This window comes from Pan troglodytes, chromosome 1 (assembly GCF_028858775.2).
Source record: "Pan troglodytes isolate AG18354 chromosome 1, NHGRI_mPanTro3-v2.0_pri, whole genome shotgun sequence".
NCBI classification, from domain to species: domain Eukaryota; kingdom Metazoa; phylum Chordata; class Mammalia; order Primates; family Hominidae; genus Pan; species Pan troglodytes.
In genome coordinates, this window is record NC_072398.2 from 198,934,175 (window position 1) to 198,957,736 (window position 23,562).

Here is a 23,562-nt window from a genome sequence, read left to right on the forward strand (position 1 = left end):
GATAATTCCAAGGCTGCATGCGGTGGCTCACGCCCGTAATCCCAGCACTTTGGGAGGCCAAGGCAGGCAGATCACAAGGTCAGGAGTTCGAGACCAGCCTGACCAACAGGGTGAAACCCCATCTCTACTAAAAATACAAAAATTAGCCAGGCGTGGTGGCGCATGCCTGTAATCCCAGCTACTCAGGAGGCTGAGGCAGGAGAAGTGCTTGAACCTGGGAGGCAGAGGTTGCAGTAAGCTGAGATTGTGCCACTCCACTCCAGCCTGGACAACAGAGCCAGACTCCATCTCAAAAAAAAAAAAAAAAAAAAAAAAAAAAAAAAAAGAATAATTCCTTATCTCCTTTCTTAAGTCAACAGGTGAGAGAAGCCAGACAATGTGGTTCACATCCTCAAATGGTTCTCCTTTGTGACAGGGAAAAGCCTGAGGAATATGATCACATAATTCTAGATGTGACCTCTTATGAAAATAAATTGCGTTAAACTTATTCTTCCCACACCTTACACACGCTAGTTCATCCCTGAAGTATTTTTCCAGCTGCCTGTATTCACAAGTATCTGCCTCCATCTCTATAGGCCTCAAACTCCTATATAGATCTAAAGTCACACAGAACCCTAATTATACCCCTAGTATAACACACATGTCCATCACTTTCCAAGTGGCTTCTGGGTATCAACAAGACAGTTTCTTTTTCTTTTTTTCCTGACGTATACAGATCATCCTGGACAGTTTATTTCTCTAATTCTGTTAATCAAAGCAGAGATCAGAACGGATTAACTGTGGCAACGTCGTATCAGGAGCACAAAGAGAAGCCTGCCTCTTTCAGTTTGGTCTTTTCTCCAGCAAAACAGAAATGCAATTTAGTCAAACACATACAGAGGCCCCACTGTACTGCCTCACTGATGGAGGGAAATACTTGGGTGCAATCACACACAGTGTTAGTGATTGGCAACTGTCCAGCGCTATTTCGCTAAAACTGGTAAAAACAGTTTCCTTGGGCAAGCAGCTGATTGGCTACTTCATACTGTGCTGAGTTGGGCTCAGCTTGTCTGTCTCTGGGAGGCCCTAAGGGGCTCCTCTTTTTCAGCTAGGGATAAGGGGAGACTGTCAACCAGTATCTTAGCGTGAATTGTCAATCGCTGAGCCCCTGCCAAGGACTCTCTGGAAGTCCCTCAGGTATGCTGAAAATACCTTATACTGAAAAGGTAGCTCTCGCTGCATCCACTGCCACATAGTATTCCCAGTGAGGCCTATTAACACAGGGCCATAACTGGCTCTTGAGGACACACTTGAGCGATGTGTTTTTAACCAAACCTCAGGGAAGGCAGCCTTGTCCTGCTGCTGTTGCAGCCTCCATAGCTCTCTTGGGATCAAGGACTGTGTTGATGTCTTCGAGCCAACAAGAAGCTTGGTGCCAGTACTGTCCTGAATTATTGGCTCTAGCCCCTACAGCCTCTAATCTGATTCTAATAGGCACTATTTTTTTTTTTTTTTGAGACGGACTTTTGTTGCCCAGGCTGGAGTGCAATGGCACGGTCTCAGCTCATTGCAACCTCCGCCTCCCAGGTTCAAGTGATTCTCATGCCTCAGCCTCCCAAGTAGCTGAGATTAAAGGCGCCCACCACCACACCTGGCTAATTTTTTTGTATTTTTAGTAGAGACAGGGTTTCACCATCTTGGCCAGGCTGGTCTCGAACTCCTGACCACAGGTGATCTGCCTGCCTCGGCCTCGCAAAGTGTTGGGATTACAGGCATGAGCCACCACGCCCGGCCCTAATAGGCACTATTCTTGCCCCGCAACCTGGTCTGGCTAGCTGCTTGCCATCTAGGTCCCTTTCAGCTGACATTTCCTTTACAATGACATTCTTTTCAATGAGATCTAAATTTTTTTTTTTTAATGAAATGGGGTAGATGAGTACAGTTGTGTATGATTAAGTTCTTGTTATCTACCAAAGTGGCCTAGATATCGGCAGCAAAGGCCCAGAAATACAACCCAGGTCTAGCTATTTCCCTGCCTAAAGTAGAAAAAAAATAACATTAGCTTATAAGTCTGCTGCTCCAACCAGGGCCAAGCTGGTCTTGAGCCCTTGTTTAAGACAAACACTACCCTTCCAAGAGTAACGATACCCCACCTCACTTTAGCAGTCCCTCTTTCTACCATGTACCGCAAAATTTAAGTAAGAGCAGAACTCTTACTGTCACATCTAGCAAAATCTTGGCCTTCTAAAGGTTTATCCGTAGGTGTGTTTGTCTGACTTTCAATACTTTAGTCACCAGCATTCTCCCAGGCACTTACTTGTACATTCTGCCCCACCACAGAGATAAAGACATACCATAAGCTTCATAAGAATCTTGAACCTCCCCATGTCCATAGTCATAATATTCTGAGTCCCTGAAAGCCAAAGGCAGAGTGTTAGGAAGCTACAGAGTAACTATGTTTCAACTTTCTCTCAAATACTTCCATAAGTCAGTCATTTTACTAAGTGTATTAATACAGGAAAATACTCATTCTGCCCCATCCCTAAACCGTAAAGTATTTCCAAAATATGTATAGACTATGTACTTATAAAATAATTGACAACTATTGCAAAGAAAAATGGATATCACAGAATATAAAGTGAAAAAGCACAATCCTAAATTGACCCTTTTAATATAGCATATATATACATGTATTCATAGGGCTCACCAGAAGGAAAAAAGAACTGTTTTATCACTGCTGTAGAATTCTGGAACTCTTTTTCAATCAATTCACAGGTAAGCTATATATATGGACACACAAGGAAATGGTCTTAAAGAGAAATGCAGAAAAGAACCTAAGTTATGGTAATGGAATTCAAGTTTCTTGTAAAATTTTATGCAGCTTTAATGTGGTTTTGATATTTTAAAATAATAAATCAAAATAACATAAAGGCATTTCTCCTTGTTTCCATGTAGTCACAGCTTGGAAATTTTTCATTTGTTACTCTCAGGTTCTAAATTATAATTTAAGGTTCACAGTTATCCAGATTTACAAATCCAAGTGTGTGCTTCACAGATGTCAAACGCAGAGGAAAGCACTGCATGGTGGCACACACCTGTAACCCCAGCTACTAGAGAGAGCTAAAGTGGGAGGACTGCTTGAGCTCAAGAGTTCAAGACCAGTCAGGACTGCGGGGGTTGCAGAGGAGATACCCTCAAAAGGCGAACCATTCTGCTCCTTAGGGTTGTACTGTCTAAATCTCTCTGTTCCTCCAACTCCCTCCATCCATCCTCAGGACAAAAAACAGTGCTTATACTGCCTGACTCACCCTTGACTCTGGCTGTAATAGCCTTCGTAGCCTTCGTAACTTTGTTCTGCGTATGTATCATCATATCCCTAGAACAACAACAACAAAAAAATGAAATAAAAGATCAAAATCATAGAGAGTAGGAAAGGTAATTACATCCCATGGGAGTAGGTAGGCTTCTGAATTAAAAGGACATGACATTTCCCTCCAAAATGTTAATGCCTACTGTAGAATAGTCAAAAGAGAAAGGGTTACTAAACAAAGAAAACCCAAACAAATATGATATGCCACAGAAGAAGTGTGGGCAGGAAGTAAAGTACAAAATCGAGCTTTAGTATTATCAGTACTAGTAGTAAGAAATTCATTATAAAACACTACATTAAAGTACATTTTATTTCTTGTTTAATCTACAGGCGTATAGTAAAACCCTGCCTAAAATGGAAAAATCTTCTAATAGTTCAACATTCACTGCAAGAGAAGAGGGCAGATTGCAAATCTTACAGGCAGTCCATGACACCTACATAAAGGACCGAGGCCCTGTCATTCAACTTCCTTTAGCAGCCTTCTAGGTACTGGGAAATGGCACATTGTTCAAATTTCTTACATATTCTTCATATGTTTCTGGTGCAGGAGGTGGAGGCAAAGGTATCCTCTGGATGCCCGCTGTCCGTGCTCTTGGTGCTGGAGCACCCCTCACAGTAGGTGGGGGTGGCACGCCTCGAGTCACAGTGGCACCTCTGGTGATGGCTCCCCTTACTGGTGTACCACGTACCAAAGCCCCCCGAGGTGGTCCAACACCACGGCCCCTACAAAAAGAAAGTTTATCTTAAATGGAGCTTTTTATAAACAGGCCACTTTTATGTTCTGATTTGTTTACAAATTCTGGAATTAGGCAGATTTTATGAAGCCTTAACTAGGCTATTATTAAAGCACAGAGGAACGTACAGGGTAAAGGGCCCACACTGCAAGATCCCCCAGGTCCTATAGAGGACCAATTCATCACTGCACTGCCTTGGGTAGGTCTGGAGAGTCTGAATACTCTATAAAGGTCAGTCACAAAAGGTAGAATTTTAAAGTCAGACCATTAACAAATGCTAAGACTGTCCAAAATTAGAAGACCAAAAGTTTCAGCTAGACTGCAGCACTTGGCTATGGTCAAAGTGCCCAAGATCTAGAACTCTATTTTTTTTTTTTTTTTGAAATAGAGTCTTGCTCTATCATCCAGGCTGAAGTGCAGTGGCATGATCTCGGCTCACTGCAACTTCCGTCTCCTGGGTTCAAGCAATTCTCTTGCCCCAGCCTCCTGAGTAGTGTGGTGTATGCCACCACACCTGGATAATTTTTGTATTTTTAGTAGAGACAGGGTTTCACCATGTTGGCCAGGCTGGTCTCAAACTCCAAACGTCAGTTGATCCACCTGCCTTAGCCTCCTAAAGTGCTGGGATTACAGGTGTGAGAGTATGGTTGTAGAATTCTGTTCTTTATGCAACATACAAATCCTGAGACCCTTCCTAAGCTAGACATAAGAGCACCACTAAAAGAGATGACACTAGTAGTCAAATTCACATCCTATTTCTGGGTGTCTCCATTATTTTTACCTGGGAACAGGTGGTGGAGGAGGTGCAGCTCCCCGGCCTCTCACTGGCACCCCACGTCCACGAGAGGGTTCAGGTACTCCATTCAAGTAGGACAGCTCTAGAAATTGCTCCTGACAGATATCATCCATCATATCCTGGGAACGAAAGATACAAGGAGTATTGTATGGTATCTACACTTTCTACTGAGAAATCATCTGGTCCACGGAAGCCTTGAATTCTAAGAAGAGCTCTTGAGAGCCCAGATGAGGTCTCAGGTCATTCCTTCTCTGAAGTCAAATGGCACCCTATCTGTCACCTCTTTGAGAAAAGTCTTGATGGTAGACCCCCTCATTATTCATAATGTGGTCTCTGCCTAGCTCTCCGGATCACTTCCATTCTCTCTCTATATATAACCTCCTCACAAGCCAGACTGAACAACTTGTAGTTCAGAGCCTGGCATACTCTTACATATCCATTCTTTGCAAATAGTTTCCTTTTCCTGGAATAATAAAAGCCACTACCATTAATGGAGCTATATGCACTTGGCTCTATATAATAAGCTTTATATAGATTTTTCAGTTTAATCTTCAAAATGAGGGCCGGGTGCAGTGGCTCACGCCTGTAATCCCAGCACTTTGGGAGGCCGAGGCGGGCAGATCACAAGGTCAGGAGATCGAGACCACCCTGGCTAACACGGTGAAACGCTATCTCTACTAAAAATACAAAAAAATTAGCCGGGCGCGGCAGGCACCTGTAGTCCCAGCTACTCGGAAGGCTGAGGCAGGAGAATGGCGTGAACCCGGGAGGCGGAGCTTGCAGTGAGCCAAGATAGCGCCACTGCAGTCCGGCCTGGGCGAAAGAGTGAGACTCCATCTCAAAAAAAAAAAAAAAAAAAAAAAAAAAAATCTTCAAAATGACCCTGAAATAAGTAGGCAGATCTCCACATTTTACAGTTAAGAAAACAGACTCAAGGAGTATACATCAACCAGCTTAAGAACACAGAGCTACTAAATGGCAGACTCTAGATGTGAATTCAGAATTACCTGTCTCAAAATCTAGGTGTTGGATCAACAGGCTTTTTTGTCCTTATACTGTCTTTTTTGTCCACCTGAGGGATTCTTAATTCATCCTTACAAGACTTGCCTAAATAAGTGTCTCTTGAAAAACCTTCTCTTGATGCCACCCCTACAACTCCTCTTTTCTCAAAGTACCACATAATTCCCTATACCCAAGCACTTATCACATAATTTTAGAATTGTCTGTCACTAAACTGTAAGCTCTTTAGGAGCCATTTTTGTAACTTTACACCCAAGCATAGTATCAGACATCTGACAGATACTTAAGAAATGTTTGGGACGAACAAGAAACCTGAAGCTCAGAAAAGTGAAATGATAACCTGTTCAGGAAGACACAGATAGACAGACATACATAGTCCAGTGCTCTTCCTACGGCACCGTGAAGCATTGCTGGTATAGTTAATTGTTCTAAGGGGAAAATGGAGGGCTCTGGTCACAGATGCAAAAATAGCCTCACTTTTTTTTCCTCCACAAGAGGGAAAAATCAAATGCCATTGGCAAATCTTTTCACACTTCCTATTGAGAGCCATTCAGTCTTAATACTTCATGCATTTTTATATATCCCAGGCGTATACAGCTTCAATAGATGATGCTAGTCTTTGATGCCCCCCTCAACTCTCTAGCTCCTCCTACCTTACACATTACTGCTGCTTGAGACTCACACCTTGGAGAATCAAGTAACCAATGCCAGACCATTGCTCAGACTCCTCCAACTGCCACATCAACACTGAGGAAACCCACATCTCTCCGGCAAGCATCTTTTTCAAAAGATTCACTTACAAGCAAGCCTCATAAACCTAACCCTTCTGCGGAATATGACGTAGACTAACAATGAAGAGAGGAGATGGGCATTCCCTCTGCAGTCCTTTGGAAATTGAATGGCTTGGGTGATCAATAGAAAACCCCAAAAAGAGTAAATAGAATTTCCTTAAGATTATTAACCAGCTGTGTTTTTCTCTAGGATATGTTAAATGGTCTGTTTCATGTTGAACATTCTTTTTTTTTTTTTTTTGAGACAGAGCCTCACTCTGTCACCCAGGCCGGAGTGCAGTGGCGCAATCTCGGCTCACTGCAAGCTCCGCCTCCCGGGTTCATACCATTCTCCTGCCTCAGCCTCCCGATTAGCTGGGACTACAGGCGCCTGCCACCACGCCCAGCTAATTTTTTTTTTGAATTTTTAGTAGAGACGGGGTTTCACCATGTTAGCCAGGATGGCCTTGATCTCCTGACCTCGTGATCCACCCTCCTCGGCCTTCCAAAATGCTGGGATTACAGGTGTGAGCCACCGCGCCCCGCCTCATGTTGAACATTCTAATGAAGATGAGGTACTTGAAAGCAAAGCAGCTGCTAAGACATTTGAGACTGCTGGAATCCTTGGAGTTCAGCATTATGGGTACACAATGCCTAAAAACTTATTTATTTTTTTTTTTGGAGATGGAGTTTCACTCTTGTTGCCCAGGCTGGAGTCCAATGGGCAATCTCAGCTTACCGCAACCTCTGCCTCCTGGGTTCAAGCGATTCTCCCGCCTCAGCCTCCCTAGTAGCTGGGATTACAGGCATGTGCCACCACGCCCGGCTAATTTTGTATTTTTAATAGACAGGGTTTCTCCATGTTGGTCAGGCTGGTCTCGAACTCCCGACCTCAGGTGATCTGCCCTCCTCGGCCTCCCAAATTGCTGGGATTACAGGCGTGGGCCACCGTGCCTGGCCCACACTGCCTATAAATTTTTGCCCTATCAATTTTCACATCATCTGACACCACATTTAGTTCTAATTCCCTCATTTAACATTCAAGAAAACCAAGGACTGTATCTTACCTCCTCCTAGTTTTCTGATGAACACATGACACTTACTCAATTCTACTTAATAATATTCCAAATCCTTCATAAGTCTCCAGATTCATCCTTGTTATTAAATATTCAACAGTAGTATGTTAACTCTGACAACCACCAGGCCTTGCTAAAAGGCAAAAATAGTACCATTTCCTATTTATTCAAAGTAATATTCCAACCAAGTATTCAAAGGTGGTAACAAGCAAGATAGATAAACTGGCCTGTCCCATCTCTATCTAGTCCTCAGTAATAGTCTGAAAAAAGCTGCTCACCTATCTGTTAAACATCAATAGTCAACCTCTTCCAAACTAAACTCGTCCTCAGCAAACTCCTCCAGGAAAGAAATCCCTGAGTGTGCTCAGGTCAGAATTTAACCCAATAACACTAGATGCTATAAGCTTCTTGCTGCTAGCCTCTACTCTCTACAGCATGAACTTCTTGAGTGCAGAGACCCACCTTAGTCACTTTCCTAACACAATCTCCTTGTTCCACACTACTACCAAAATACTCAGCTAGGTGAAGACCCTGTTAAACCTTAGTTAACCAAATATCAGAATGCAGGCACACTGTGGACCCGAGATACTGACAAGATACCGGTACACAATGAAAACCACATTAGACAAGGAGGGATAGAGTGGCCTTGGAGCATAATGCTTTGAGAACTAGGTGCAAGTAACGAACTACCTCAGGAAAATGAACATAAGTGCAGAATTTGGTATACATACAGGTTATGCAGAGACCTTAGTTAAGAACCCCTACCTTCACAACAGCATAAGATCCCAGTTCTCTTTTGCTCAGAAGACACAGGATATGGATTTCCTTACCGGTACTAGAAATTTCTTGACTTCCTCCATGGCATGGGCCATAAGAGCATAAGCCTCACATGGGGGTCCAAAGACTTCAATGAAGACATGCAGATCCATATTCAAGTGGGCATATTTGGGGTCTCCACCTTTGCGCAGCTCTTCCTCCTATGGAAAAATGCAGAGAAATGTCACACCATGGACTAGGGAGAAAACACCACCTTTACCTCTAAGCCAAAGGAACAGCAAGAAATACCCCTAATGTCCATGAAAAACAGTAAAGTTAATTGGTATGAGCTGAGAAGAATTAAACAAAAAAAAAAAAAAAAAAAGAAAGAAAAAAGAAAAACAGTAAAGTTTAAGAAAGTAAAACAAGCAGCCAGGCGCGGTGGCTCACGCCTATAATCCCAGGACTTTGGGAGACTGACGCGGGAGGATCACAAGGTCAGGAGTTCGAGACCAGTCTGACCAATGTGATGAAGCCCCGTCTCTACTAAAAATACAAAAATTAGCCGGGCATGGTGGCGCACGCCTGTAATCCCAGCTACTCAGGAGGCTGAGGCAGGAGAATTGCTTGAACCCGTGAGGTGGAGGTTGCAGTGAGCCACTGCACTCCAGCCTGGGCAATAGAGCAAGGCTCCCTCTCAAGAAAAAAAAAAAAAGTAAAACAAACTCTCAAGAACAGTAATTTGCACAGCCTGCTAAACTTGCACATGGTCTGCTGCTTACAGTTAATTGTTGTCTTAAATCCCTGAGGTATCCACTGGAGCTCTTACTAAAAGCATAAAGAAGAAAAACTTAATTCTAGTCTCTATTCAGATAATAGCTGTTTGCCAAGCATTTGTTTTTAAATCACAGGTAGAGCTGTTAATCACCACGAGCTCTGCTTATCTGCTTATATGGTCTAGGGAGTGCTAGGGGAAGAAAGAAGTCAGGACAGAGGGAAGAAAAGCTCATGTAAATCTCATTAGTTAGAACACACTTCAGCCGTAACTATATGCATCTAGCAAGAAATGACCTGAGAAAACAAACATGTGTCCATTAGGCTACATAAAAGGAGGGTTGAAAGAATTGGTTTTTGGACTGTAGCAGGAATATCTCATCAAATAAGGTGACCCCAGAAGGCTAAGACTATTCTGTTTTGGTGAGAAGTTTCTTGTCACAGAGTACACAGCGTATGTGGCTACAGCATGGGGAAAAAAAAGACGCATTAGATTCTGTAGTCAGGATTACTCATGGTTCCTTTTGGAAAACATTCTTTTAGTGAGCCTCACATTCCAAACTGGCTATAAAACAAACCAACTAATCCTCAAACTCATCTGCTCTCACAACATTATTGTTCTCACTTTTCCAGGTTACAAAAAAGGGGGTGTGCTATTTGCATTTTAGCGTCTTTTGTCTGCTTTAGACTAAATTTTAGTATATTCAGTTCCCCTTTCAAGTTTTCACAGACAATCCTACCAATGAGCAACATGCTACTGCTGTTTCCATTACTATACAGTCAAAAAGTCCAAAAGAAAACTATCACCAGGGCACACCTAGGCTCTTCCAGGGTTGCCAAGCAAGTAAATTAACTTGGTGTATAATCTCTTGCATCCAGTGCAAACTTAAAGGAGCCACATTCTGTGTACACATACAAAATTCTTGCCTCTATAAGACATCCATACTGCATTCTGGGCAAGTAGAAGGCATTAGGATGTCCTCTTGCCTCACCAATGTGAGCTTACCTTGGCTTTGTCTCTCATTGAGCCCTTTCCCAATACAGAGATCTTTGCACCAGTCTCTTCCTGCAGTCTTTTGATTGTATTCCCTTGTGGTCCAAGAATCTTCCCCACAAAATTGAACTGACAGAAAATAGAGGATTTCTAAATATACATGCTACTATATAAAAACATTTCCACATAAATTACCTCACTTGATTTTAAACAACCCTGCAAAGGTAGAGTATTACCATTCCCATTTTACTGAAGGACACTGAAGCCATATTAATGAAGTGATTAGCTTAAGGTTATGAAACTAGAAAGTGGCAGTTCCTAGACCTGAATTTGGCTTTTCTGATGTATTCTGGTGCTCTTCCATAATACATTAAGACCTTTACTATTTTATTTTTTACTTTATTTTGAGACAGGCTCTCACTCTGTTGCCCAGGCCAAAGTGTAGTGACACAATCATGGCTCATCACAGCCTCAACTTTCTGGACTCAAGTGATCCTCCTGCCCCAGCCTCCGGAGTAGCTGGGTACAGGTGCACACCACAACACCAGGCTAATTTTTGTATTTTTTGTAGAGATGGGGTTTCGCTATGTTGCTCAGGCTGGTCTTGAACTCCTGGGCTCAAGCAATCTGCCTGCATCGGCCTCCCAAAGTGCTGGCATTACAGGCATGAGCCACTGTGCCTGGCCCAGCACTTAACATACATCAACATTTTTAAGGCAGTGACCTCAGAACAGAAGAGACTATATAGCACCCTTTGATAACACGCTGGATAAACTAAATGTAACCAAATGCTTTCCTAAAAAAAAAAAAAGGAAGAAAAAAAAGCATTTACTTAAAAGTAAACTTTTAGTGAGAAAATAAAATTAACTTCAACCGATTGAGGATTCATATTATATTTCCTTTTATTTAGATTTCAGGTTAGTCTTTTGACAAAGAGCAACTCTTCAGGTTTTAATTTTTTTTTCTTTGAACTTGTAGCCTGAGCAATCATTTGAGAAAGAAACTTTTTGATAATAAAAAGATGATTATATTTCCTTCCTGGCTATAGCTATGTTATTAGTTAAGAACTTAGATATTTCAACTCTCAGTAACAGGTACTACAAGCATGAAAGAGAAGCTTCACAGGCTTAAGTTTCTAAAGCATCACAATCCCCAGGAGTCTTTATTATAGCCCATGACTCTCTCATAACTATAAAGATAACTCAAAGATCCAAAGCACTTTTTGCCTTACCTTGGGATACTGCTTGACAGGTATCAGCACTCGCTCTTTCAGTTTCATGTTCTTATGAGAAAATAAATCCAAATAATTCTCCTCATCATCCTTTTTTGAGTCTCCTTTCTGAATCTTCTCAATTTCTGAATAGGAAAAACAATTTATTTTTGCCCTGGTAAATAAATGCAAATTTTGAAGTCTGCTTAAAGCAATAACATGGAATACCATATAGTGAAACCAAATAGTTCACACAAATGTGCCAATTTCAGAAAGAAACTAGCTGAAAGCACTAAAGCTATATGAAGTTGACTAGACAGCCCAAAGCCTGCTTCTAATAAAAGAAGTGTACTCTTCCACCCTCACCTGAAGCCATGACAACAGAGACATTTAAATGTTTCTTAAATCAATTTAACAAAATTAATTGGGTGAGATGGGGGAAAGGAGAATAAAGAAACAAACAAAAAAATCAAAATCTGCATCAAGACAAAGCATAATCTTACCTTGAAAAAAACAAAAGTAAATAATCTAAATATACAATGGATAGTTCCATTAAAGTTCCACGGTGACATTAGTACTCTAGATACTAGTCCTTAAGAGTCTGAAAGACCTTATTCTTACTCTGCTACTCACTAGTCGTGTGACCTAAGACAAGTTAATAAAATACGTAGATATGCCTAATTAAGGCCAATTTTTCATAAAGTACTTAATATATCGTTACCGTTATCTAGCCCAAATTCAGCCAATGCCTAAATGATACAAAATGCACAAGGTACTTTTTTTTTTTTTGAAATGGAGTTTCGCTCTTTTTGTCCAGGTTGGAGTGCAATGGCATGATCTCGGCTCACTGCAACCTCTGCCTCCTGGGTTCAAGCGATTCTTCTGCCTCAGCCTCCCAAGTAGCTGGGATTACAGGTGTGTGCCACCATGCCCGGCTAATTTTGTATTTTTAGTAGAGAAGGGTTTTCTCCATGTTGGTCAGGCTGGTCTCGAACTCCCGACCTCAGGTGATCCGCCTGCCTCAGCCTCCCAAAGTGCTGGGATTACAGGCGTGAGCCACCGCGCCCAGCCACCAGGTACTTTTTAAAAAAACATTTTATTGAAGTATAACTGATATGTAAAAAGTTATACATAATTAATGTATACAATGATGAGTTTGGAGATAAGTATACACCCATGAAACCATCACCACCATCATGGGCACAGACATATCCATCATCACCTAAAAGTACTTTCAATTCGCGGGTTAAGACAGTTTCATTAGATAGAAACTTGGCATACAAAAAGATTTCCTACCATTAAGGAACTTCATTCATTGAGTGACTGCAAGTGTTTGAGTGCTTCCTATAGTATGGAGAGGCAGATGAAGGGAGGGCTATAATAGGTACAATCATTAACCACTATGGAGGACTTAATAAGAGCCAGACATCTGTCTTGCAAAGCACAGGAGATACAACAGAGCGAGTCAGACTGGTCTCTTGTCTTCACTGTTTATATACTGGAGTTCCCAGACTATACAGGTGGCAATGAAGTATAGTTAAGTGCTATAACAGGAGTTCTAATAGAGATGAGGGCAGAGTGCCCAAGGATGAGCAGCAACTGAAAGCTTATATGATCCACTGAGAGTAGTTAAAAAAAAAAAATTGGCCAGGTGCTGTGGCTCACGCTTGTAATCCCAGCACTTTGGGAGGCTGAGGCAGGAGGATCACAAGGTCTGGAAATCGAGACCATCCTGGCTAACACGGTGAAACCCCATCTCTACTAAAAATACAAAAAAAAATTAGCGGGCGTGGCGGTGGGCACCTGTAGTCCCAGCTACTAGGGAGGCTGGGGCAGGAGAATGGCATGAACCCAGGAGGCGGAGCTTGCAGTGAGCCGAGATCGCGCCACTGCACTCCAGCCTGGGCGACAGAGCGAGACTCTGTCTCAAAAAAAAAAAAAAAAAAAAAGTATATATAGTATATATATATACGTGTATATATACTCCCTAAAATCAGTGGAACATTCTAAATATCAGAGAATAGTCTGTAATAGAATATTACATAACATTCCCATCTTCTATAATTTTAAGGCGGGGGTTCTCAAACTTCTTCATGCATCACAATCACCTAGAAGAGGGCTTATTAAACTAGATTGCTGGGCTTCAAAGCCAGTCTGGGATTTGTGTTAGGAATTTGCATTTCCAACAAATTCCCAGGTAATTCTGATATTGCTGGTCCAGGGACCATACTTTGAAAACCATTGGCTTGAAGTATAAAGACACCCTACCTCAAACACGTTCCACAAATCTATACCCTTAACAGTTTTTATTTATTAATTATTATTTTTTGAGACACAGTCTCGCTCTGTCACCCAGGTTGGAGCGCAGTGGTGCAATCTCTGCTCACTGGAACCTCTGCTTCCCGGGTTCAAGCGATTCTCCTGCCTCAGCCTTCCAAGTAGCTGGAACTACAGGCATGCGCCACTATGCCCGGCTAATTTTTCTCCCTATTTTTAGTAGAGATGGGGTTTCACCATGTTGGCTGGGCTGGTCTCGAACTCCTGACTTCAGATGATCCACTCGCCTCGGCCTCCCAAAGTGCTGGGATTACAGATGTGAGCCACCGTACTGGCCTAACAGTTTTTAAAATAAATATTTAGAGAGGCGCAGCTGTGAAATATATAGACGAAGAAAAGTAACTGACTCTGACATGCCTTAGAGAATTTAGAATTTCAGACTGAATGCTTGTTTGTTAAAAAGCCTAATTTCAGATGCTATACTATACCATGAACTAATAGACACACACTTCCTGGTTTTCTGACAATTAAAATTGCCGACGAATTGTAAATATCCTTAATTAAAAACCTTTACTCCTATGAGAACTGTAAATGACAGTGCTCTTCACAATCCTGTTTCAGTGCTTGGAATAGAAAACAAATTTGACCTTACAGTTAACAGAGTAATGCTTCATTCAACAGTCTACTTGTGAGGGTAATCCTAACCCTAACCCTTACTGTTTGGTGGCAGATCCTGACCTCTACTCCTTTTCCCCTACTGCTAATATACTTTTTCTGATCAATCTTTTTGAGCCTACTGTACCTGACTACACCACTTTCTAAGTTCTCAGACTGGAAAACTTAGTTATTCAATCCTCAAAGTCCTAGAAGAACAAAGATGCCATAATTCTGATCTGAGAACATCGCCAAGGAGCTTTTAATAATGTGGAACAGGCCAGGAGAGGTGGCTCATGCCTGTAATCCCAGCACGTTGGGAGGCTAAGGTGGGCAAATCACCTGAGGTCAGGAGTTCGAGACCAGCCTGGCCAACGTGGTGAAACCCCATCTCTACTAAAAAAATATATACATAGGCCGGGCGCGGTGGCTCACGCCTGTAATCCCAGCAGTTTGGGAGGCTGAGGTGGGCGGATCACCTGAGGTCAAAAATTCGAGACCAGCTTGGTCAACATGGGGAAACCCCGTCTCTACTAAAAATATAAAAATTAGCCAGGCGTGGTGGTGTGCACCTGTAATCCCAGCTACCGAGAAGGCTGAGGGAGGAGAATCGCTGGAACCCGGGAGGCAGAGGCTGCAGTGAGCTCAGATTGCGCCACTGCACTCCAGCTTGGGCGATAGGGCAAGACTCCATCACAACAACAAAAAAGAATGTGGAACAAATTAGATACTTCATTTTATCTATGTCGCTTTGTGCTTCTGAGGGCTACCATTGAGTTAGACCTTTCAGCTGTATTTTATACCACTTTCCAGAAACCTTGGTCAGTGCAAGACGATTCAAAGTCTGTTCATCTGCTATACTCCTACAAGAAGGTGTGTTTATATGCAATGTAATGCACTCTGTGAATTTAAGGCCTTTCATTTTTTCATTTCTTAAAGACCAGTGTGATAGTATAAGACCTTTCTATAACATGGATTCTTCTATTTTTGAACTACTCAGATCTTAGAATCCTTCTGTCCAATTATTTCACAACTTTTTAAAGAATAGCAGTGGCCAGGCATGGTGGCTCACACTTGTAATCTCAGCATTTGGGGAAGCTGAGGCAGAAGGATCACTGGAGCCCAGGAGTTTGGGACCAGAGCGGGCAACACAGTGAGACCCCTTCTCTATAAAAAATAACAAATTAGTCAGGCATGGTGGTATGCGCCTGTGGTCCCAGCTATTTGGGAGGCTGAGGCAGGAGGATAAGCAGTTGGAGGCTGTAGTGAGCCAAGATCATGCCACTGCACTCCAGCCTGGGTGACAGAGTAAGGCCCTGTCTCAAAAAAAGCAAAGGAAAGCATTTTTAGAGAATTCAGAGAAGGATCATTTAAATAAAACAGAGGGTTGAAAAGAGAATCAGAATTTTAACCTACAAAGCAAAGGACTGGTTGGGCACAGTGGCACATGCGCTTGTAATCCCAGTGCTTTGGGAGGCTGAAGCAGGATGACTGCTTTGAGCCCAGGAGCTTGAGACCAGCTTGGGCAACACAGCAAGACCCTGTCTCTACCAAAAATAAATAAATAAAAAAATATATATATATATTTAAATTAGCTGGGTGTAGTGGTACCTGCCTATTATCCTACCTACTCAGGAGGCTGTGGTGGGAAGATCGCTTGAGCCCAAGAGTTCAAGGCTGCAGTGAACTATGATGACTGTGCAACTGCACTCCAGCTTGGGTATCGAAGGGAGAGAGGAGGGGAGAGGGGAGAAAGGGAGGAAGGAAGGAGGGAAGGGAGGGAGGGAAGAAGGGAGGGGGCAGGAAGGGAGGCAGGGAGGGGATGAAGGGAGAGGGAGAGGGAAGAAAAGGAAGCAAGCAGAAGACTAAGAAGCTACTCGAGCTTTCAAGAAGCGTGGAGGGGGCCAGGCGCTGTGGCTCATGCCTGTAATTCCAGCACTTTGGGAGGCTGAGGCTGGTGGATCACCTGAGGTCAGGAGTTCGAGACCAGCCTGACCAATACAGTGAAACCCCATCTCTATTAAAAGTACAAAAATGAGCTGGGCGTGGTGGCGTGTGCCTGTAGTCCCAACTGCTTGGGAGGCTGAGACAGAAGAATTGCTTGAACCCGGGAGGCGGAGGTCACAGTGAGCTGAGATCGTGCCACTGCACTCTAGCCTGGGTGACAGAGCGAGACTCTGTCTCAAAAAAAAAAAAAAAAAAAAAAAAGGAGGAGCTGAATTTTTTTTTTTTTGAGATAGGGTCTCACTCTGTCACCCAGGCTGGAATGAGTGGCACAATAATGGCTCACTGTAGCCTCAACCTCCTGGGTTCAGGTGATCCTCCCACCTCAGCACCCCCAGTAGGTGCAACCATAGGCGCGTGCCACCGTGCCTGGCTAATTTTTTTTATTTGTAGAGATGGGGTCTCCCTATTTTGCCCAGGTTGGTCTTGAACTCCTGGGCTCAAATGATCCTTCCACTTCGGCCTCCCAAAGTGCTGGGATTATAGGCGTGACCTACTATGTTCCCCCCGCCTTTTTTTTTGTTTGTTTTAAAGAGATGGGTTCTCTACTGCCTAGGCTGAAGCATAGTGACACCATCATAGTTCACTGCAGCCTCGAACTCCTGAGCTCAAGTGATCCTCCCGCCTCAGCCTCCCCAGTAGCTAGGACTAAAGGTGCGTGCCACCTTACCCAGGTAGGGCTGAATATTTATTTGATGCCTACTATATATCAAATACCATAGAACTATTACCTCATTAATCCTCAAAAATCACTCAGTGAACTGAGTTACTTACATCTGAGGCAACAAAAACTCAGACGTTAAATAACTATCTCTAGGTCATAAAATTGTTAAAGTAACAGAATAAGAATTAAAAACCCACGCCTGGCTGGGCACAGGGGCTCACATCTGTAATCCCAGAACTTTGGGAGGCCGAGGTGGGAGGATTGCTTGAGCCCAGGAACTTGAGACCTGCCTGGGCAACAGAGTGAGACCCCATCTTTACTAAAATTAAAAAAAAAAATTTAATTAAATTAGCTCAGTGTGGTGGTGTACAACTGTTGTCCCAGTTACTAGAGAGGCTGAGGCAGGATGATCACTTGAGCCCAGGAGTTGGAGGCTGTGGTGAGCCATAATGGTGCCACTGCATTCCAGCTTGGGTGACAGAGCAAGACTCTGTCTCTAAAAAAAAATTAATAAAAAATTTTAGAAAACCCCCAAAACTGAGGCCTTTAGGCCTTTTCTGACTTTCTTTTTTTTTTGAAACGAAGTCTCACTCTGTCGCCCAGGCTGGAGTGCAGTGGCACAATCTCAGCTCACTGCAACCTCTGCCTCCCAGGTTCAAGCAATTCTCCCTACCTCAGCCTCCTGAGTAGCTGGGATTACAGGCATCTGCCACCACGCCCAGCTAAATTTTGTATTTTTAGTAGAAAGAAGGTTTCACCATGTTGGCATGGCTGGTCTTCAACTCCTGATCTCAGGTGATCCACCCACCTTGGCCTCCCAAAGTGCTGGAATTACAGGCGTGAGCCACCGCGCCAGGCCTCTAACTTCTAATTTCATGCTTTTCCTATTGTCTCTTGATGAGTGTGTGTTTGTGGGGGGCACACTTTATTTAAGCAAGGAAGAGCTGACTTTTATAAAATTTTGGGAAGTACAATTTATACCCTCAGACACTGGCATGTGGCCTAAAGGTAATAAAAGGGCTTTATGGGTGTCTCAGATGTTCAGTTGTCTGATGGTCTTTCTTTTTTCTTTTTCAACTCTGTATGTCTCTCCTTGTCCTTGCTTTCCCCGGAGAGCTAGAGTAGACTGAAATGGGAAGACAAAAAATCAAGGAGGAGCTTCCTAAAAATGGTTTAACCTCAGGCAAAAGTACTTTCTAGACAACCCTTTTGGAACTGACTCCTTTAAGTAATCTTTGCTTGGGTCTCTGGAGACCTTGGATATCCCAAGGGCCAAAGAAAACAAAGCTGAGGTGTAAACAACACAAGAGGTGACCCATTTGTTTCCCAGCCACTCAGAATAATCATATCTTATCCAATGCCTTCTATGTGTCAGGAATTTTGTATTTATTATTTCACTTTGTCTTTGTAACCAGTATTATCTTCATTTGACAGATGAAGAAACCCGGGCTCAGAAAAGCTATATAACTTGTCCAAGATCTCAAAACTAATTAGTGACATAGCAGATACTTAAACCCAAGTCACTTCTTATACCAAAGAAAGTAAATTCAATTAACCTTTCAAAATTTCCTTCATCTTTTACTGTAACTTAACCTTTCCCACCCCCCACTTTTTTTTTTTTTGTAGATTTTATCCCAACCAGACTGTAAGCTTCCACGTTGCTTAATATATCTTGGAGGAAAGACAAGGGTTTTGAAGCTAGACAAAGTGGGTTTGATTCCCAGCTCTCCTACATGCTTGGTGTATGACTTTAAAAGAGAATGTTAATAAGAAAAATAGTAAGAAAAAAAGAGAGAGGGCGAAAAAGAGATGTAACGCACACAAAAAAAGTTAATATTAGAGAAGTTTGGGAAAATTATATACCAACTTTATCAACTGGTCTGGCTTAACTAAAAAATCAACTGAACTTTTTTTTTTTTTTTGAGACAGGGTCTTGCTCTGTCACCCACACTGGAGTGCAGTGGCGCAATTTTGGCTCACTGCAACCTCCGCCTCCCGGGTTCAAGCAATTCTCCTGTCTCAGCCTCCCGAGTAGCTGGTGACTATAGGCGCATGCCACCACACCTGGCTAATTTTTGTATTTTTAGTAGAGACGGGGTTTCACCGTGTTAGCTAGGATGGTCTCGATCTCCTGACCTTGTGATCCACCTGCCTCGGCCTCCCAAAGTGTTGGGATTACAAGCGTGAGCCACCGCGCCCGGCCAACTGAACGTTTGATATGGCCTGCATAAGGAACAAGACAATGGTCAAGATTTTCTAAGTATCCAGAGCGAGTATTTCTAGGAGAGCAAGATTCTCAGAACTGCTCTAAAAGGTCAGGGTTCATTTCATACCCTCCTCTAGACTCCCACCATACTTGGTTCTACACTTCTAAACACAGCACTCCTCCTTTGCCTGTTGTTAACAATCTCTGGACTCCTTCCATTGCTGAGTGTCTGTAATTCTTAGTACAGTACAATGCTTGATACACAACAGGCATCTATAATCATTAACCGAATTAAAAGAAATGTACCGGCTGGGGCGCGGTGGCTCACACCTGTAATCCCAGCACTTTGGGAGGCCAAAGTGGGCAGGAGATCGAGACTATCCTGGCCAACATGGTGAAACCCTGTTTCTACTATGGTGAAACCCTGTCTCTACTAAAGATTTAAAGATTTACTCTAGCTAAATCTAAAAACTGGTTGGGCGTGGTGGGGCGTTTCTGAGTCTCAGCTACTCAGGAGGCTGAGAGAGGAGAATTGCTTGAACCCGGGAGGTGGAGGTTGTAGTGAGCCGAGATCATGCCACTGCACTCCAGACTCCAGCCTGGGTGACAGAGCAAGACTCCATCTCCTAAAAAAAAAAAAAAGAAAGAAAAAAGAAATGTGCCGCTGGGTGTGGTGCCTCACACCTATAATCCCAGCACTTTGGGAGGCCGAGGCAGGCAGATAACCTGAGGTCAGAAGTTCAAGACCAGCCTGGCCAACACGGTGAAACCTTGTCTCTACTAAAAATACAAAACTTAGCCGGGCATGGTGCCGCCTGCCTGTCAAAAATTAGCCAGGTGTGGTGTCATGCGCCTGTAATCCCAGTTACTTGAGAGGCTGAGGCACAAGAATCGCTTGAACCCGGGAAGCAGAGGTTGCAGTGAGCCAAGATTGCGTTACTGCACTCCAGCCTGAGTGACAGAGTGAGAACCTGTTTCAAAAAAAAACAAATACAAAAAAGTATGGTTAACACCCTCGACTTCCCTTAAACAACTCACATGACTTTATCATCCCCAAATTTATAATTCTCAACTTTTCTGTTGGTATCATCTTTTGGAATCAGAAGCACCGTAAGCTTACTATTGCAAAACAACTTCATTCGTTTTATTTATCAAATTACTTACTGTTTCAAGCAAGAGCACAAAGCCAATAGGTTCTTTATCTTTTTTGGAATCATGGGTCCCTCTGAGAATTTGATGGAAGCTACTGATTAGCAACCCAGAAAAAAATACAAACTCATAATATATTATATACAATATTGGCTATTGGTATAGAAAGGCTGGGTATTGGTTAAAAAAAAATCCCCCAAAGGCCTGTTACAAGCCCTTTCATATGGGCTCAATTTTTACATTCCAGGACAGTAGAAAACTCTGTCATATTGACTATGGTCTCCCAAATCTTTTCCTTAGTGCACAATTTAGAGCTTTGCAACTTTCAAAAAAAATTTTTTTTAATTTTAAGGCAATTTTAGATTTATATGCAGTTTTAAGAAATAACAGAGATCCTGTATACTTTAGTTTTCCCCATAACATTTTGCATATCTGTATCACAATCAGAAAATTAACATTAAAATAAGAAAATTTGTTGTACAGGTTTCATGGAAAAAAAAATTAACAATTCATTGACTTTATTAGGATTTCACCACCTTTACATGTACTTGTTTGCTTAGTTCTATGCAATTTAATCAGACTCATGTGACCACCACCTCAGTCAAGATACAGAACAGTTCCATCATGAGGATCCTTACCCTTTGATAGCCAGTCACCGTTTTCCCTCATCTCTCACCACTGGCAACCACTAATATAGTCTTCATCTCCACTATTCTGTTTCTTCAAGAATGTTATATTAATGAAATCATATAGTATGTAACCTTTTGAGATTGGCTTTCTTCACTCAGCTTAATTCTCTTGTGATCAAGCAAGTTGCTGCATTTATTAACAGTTCCTTTTTTTTTTTTTTTTTTTTTTTTACTGCACAGTACTGTTCCACGGTATGGGTGTGCCAGTTTATTGGAGGCATTTGGTTTGTTTCCAGTTTTTGGCTACTATGAATAAAGCTGCTGTGAACATTCGTGTACAGGTTTTGTGTTGAGTTTTAATTTCCCTGAAATAAATACCCAAGAATGCAACTGTTGAACGATACGGTAAGCACATTTTTTTTTTTTTTTTTTTTGAGACAGGATCTCACTGTTGCCCAAGCTGGAGTGCAGTGGCACGATCTCAGCTCAAGGCAGCCTCGACCTCCTGGGTTCAAGCGATTCTTCCACCTCAGCCTAAGACCAATCTCCTGGGTTCAAGCGATCCTTCTGCTTCAGGCTCCCGAGTAGTTGGGACTATGGGTGTGTGCCGCCATTCTCAGCTAATTTTTAAATTTTCTGTAGAGACAAGCTCTCACTAGGGCTCAAGCAATCCTCTCACCTTGGCCTCCCAAAGTCCTGGGATTACAGGCATGAGCCACCATGCCCAGCCAGTAAGCACATTTAGTTTTGTAAAAAACAAAAAACAAACAAACAAACAAAACCTGCATTGGGCTGGGCATGGTGGCTCACACCTGTAACACAGGTACTTTGGGAGGCTGAAGAGGGAGGATCACGGTCAGGAATTCGAGACCAGCCTGGCCAACATGGTGAAACCCCATCTCTACTAAAAATACAAAAATCAGCCGGGCATGGTGGTGGGCGCCTGTAATCCCACCTACTCGGGAGGCTGAGGCAGGAGAACTGCTTGAAACCGAGAGGTAGAGGTAGCAGTCAGCCAAGATCGCGCCACTGCACTCCAGCGTGAGCGACAGAGCGAGACTCAATCTCAAAACAAACAAACAAAAAAACAAAACCTGCAATATCACAGATAAATGTATACTTAATGATATTCTGCTTTATCTTACTAGGCTTTGTTTTATAGAAATAGTATTATACTGTATGTAGTCTTATGGGACGTACTTTCTTCATATAACATTAGATTTTGGAGATTTCTCCATGTTGTTGCCTGCAGCTATAGTTCATCCATTTTCACTGCTGTACAAATATTTTCTTTTTCTTTCTTTCTTTTTGCTTTTTTTTGAGATTGAGTTTCACTTGTTGGCTAGATCTCAGCTCACTGCAACCTCTGTCTCCCGGGTTTCAGCAATTCTCCTGCCTCAGCCTTCCAAGTAGCCGGCATTACAGGCACCTGCCACCACGCCCAACTAATTTTTGTATTTTTAGTAAAGACAGGGTTTCACCATGTTGGTCAGGCTGGTCTTAAACTTCTGACCTCAGGTAATCCACCCGCCTCGGCCTCCCAAAATGCTGGGATTACAGGCGTGAGAAACTGTGCCCAGCCAAATATTTTCTGTTGTAAATCTATCACATTATCCAATGAATGGTGAAACAAGTTGCAACATTTTGTGAACAAGGTACACCATTTCATGAATCAAGTGCTCATGTATAAGTTTCTTTGAGCATATTCCTAGAAAAGGTGTTGCTGGTTTTTTTTTTTTTTTTTAAGACAGAGTCTCGCTCTGTCGCCCAGGCTGGAGTGCAGTGGCGGCGCAATCTCGGCTCACTGCAAACTCCACCTCCCGGGTTCAAGTGATTCTCCTGCCTCAGCCTCCTGAGTAGCTGGAATTACAGGCTCCCGAGTAGCTAGGATTACAGGCACGTGCCACCACGCCCAGCTATCTTTTGTATCTTTAGTAGAGACAGGGTTTCACCATGTTGGTCAGACTGGTCTCGAACTTCTGACCTCAAGTGATCCGACTGCCTCGGCATCCCAAAGTGCTGGGATTACAGGCATGGGCCACCGCACCTGGCCTTACTCTCCAGTTTGTTTGTTTGTTTGTTTTTGAGACGGAGTCTCACTCTGTCCCCCAGGCTGGGGTGCAGTGGCGCGATCTCGGCTCACTGCAAACTCCACCTCCCGGGTTCACGCCATTCTCCTGCCTCAGCCTCCCCAGTAGCTGGGACTACAGGCGCCCGCCACTGCGCCCAGCTAATTTTTTTGTATCTTTTAGTAGAGACGGGGTTTCACTGTGTTAGCCAGGATGGTCTTGATCTCCTGACCTCGTGATCCACCCGCCTCGGCCTCCCAAAGTGCTGTGATTACAGGCGTGAGCCACCGCACCCGGCCTGTTTGCTTTTTTGAGACGGAGTCTCACACTGTCGCCCAGGCTGGAGTGCAGTGGTGCGATCTTGGCTCACTGCAACCTCCGTCTCCTGAGTTCAAATGATTTTCCTGCCTTAGCCTCCTGAGTAGCTGGGA

General features: G+C 43.0%; 1 protein-coding gene across 3 annotated transcripts in view; it reads right to left on the bottom strand.

Annotated features, from left to right (window-relative positions):
- The window catches only part of KHDRBS1 (KH RNA binding domain containing, signal transduction associated 1), a 47,807-nt gene that overhangs the window by 18,956 nt on the left and 5,289 nt on the right, over window positions 1-23,562 (bottom strand). For 2 of the 3 annotated variants that reach the window (XR_681249.5, XM_513273.9), the window contains exons 2-8: window positions 11,501-11,625; window positions 10,282-10,398; window positions 8,576-8,722; window positions 4,865-4,998; window positions 3,871-4,072; window positions 3,288-3,355; window positions 2,334-2,392 (exon numbers count right to left, since the gene is read on the bottom strand). Coding sequence is in view for 1 of the 3 variants with exons in the window: in XM_513273.9 (XP_513273.3) it covers window positions 2,334-2,392; window positions 3,288-3,355; window positions 3,871-4,072; window positions 4,865-4,998; window positions 8,576-8,722; window positions 10,282-10,398; window positions 11,501-11,625 (852 nt within the window). In the remaining 2 variants the exon portion in view is untranslated. Of the gene's footprint in view, window positions 1-2,333; window positions 2,393-3,287; window positions 3,356-3,787; window positions 4,073-4,864; window positions 4,999-8,575; window positions 8,723-10,281; window positions 10,399-11,500; window positions 11,626-23,562 lie in introns of all 3 variants that reach the window. The other variant, XR_010147337.1, reaches the window with a different exon arrangement.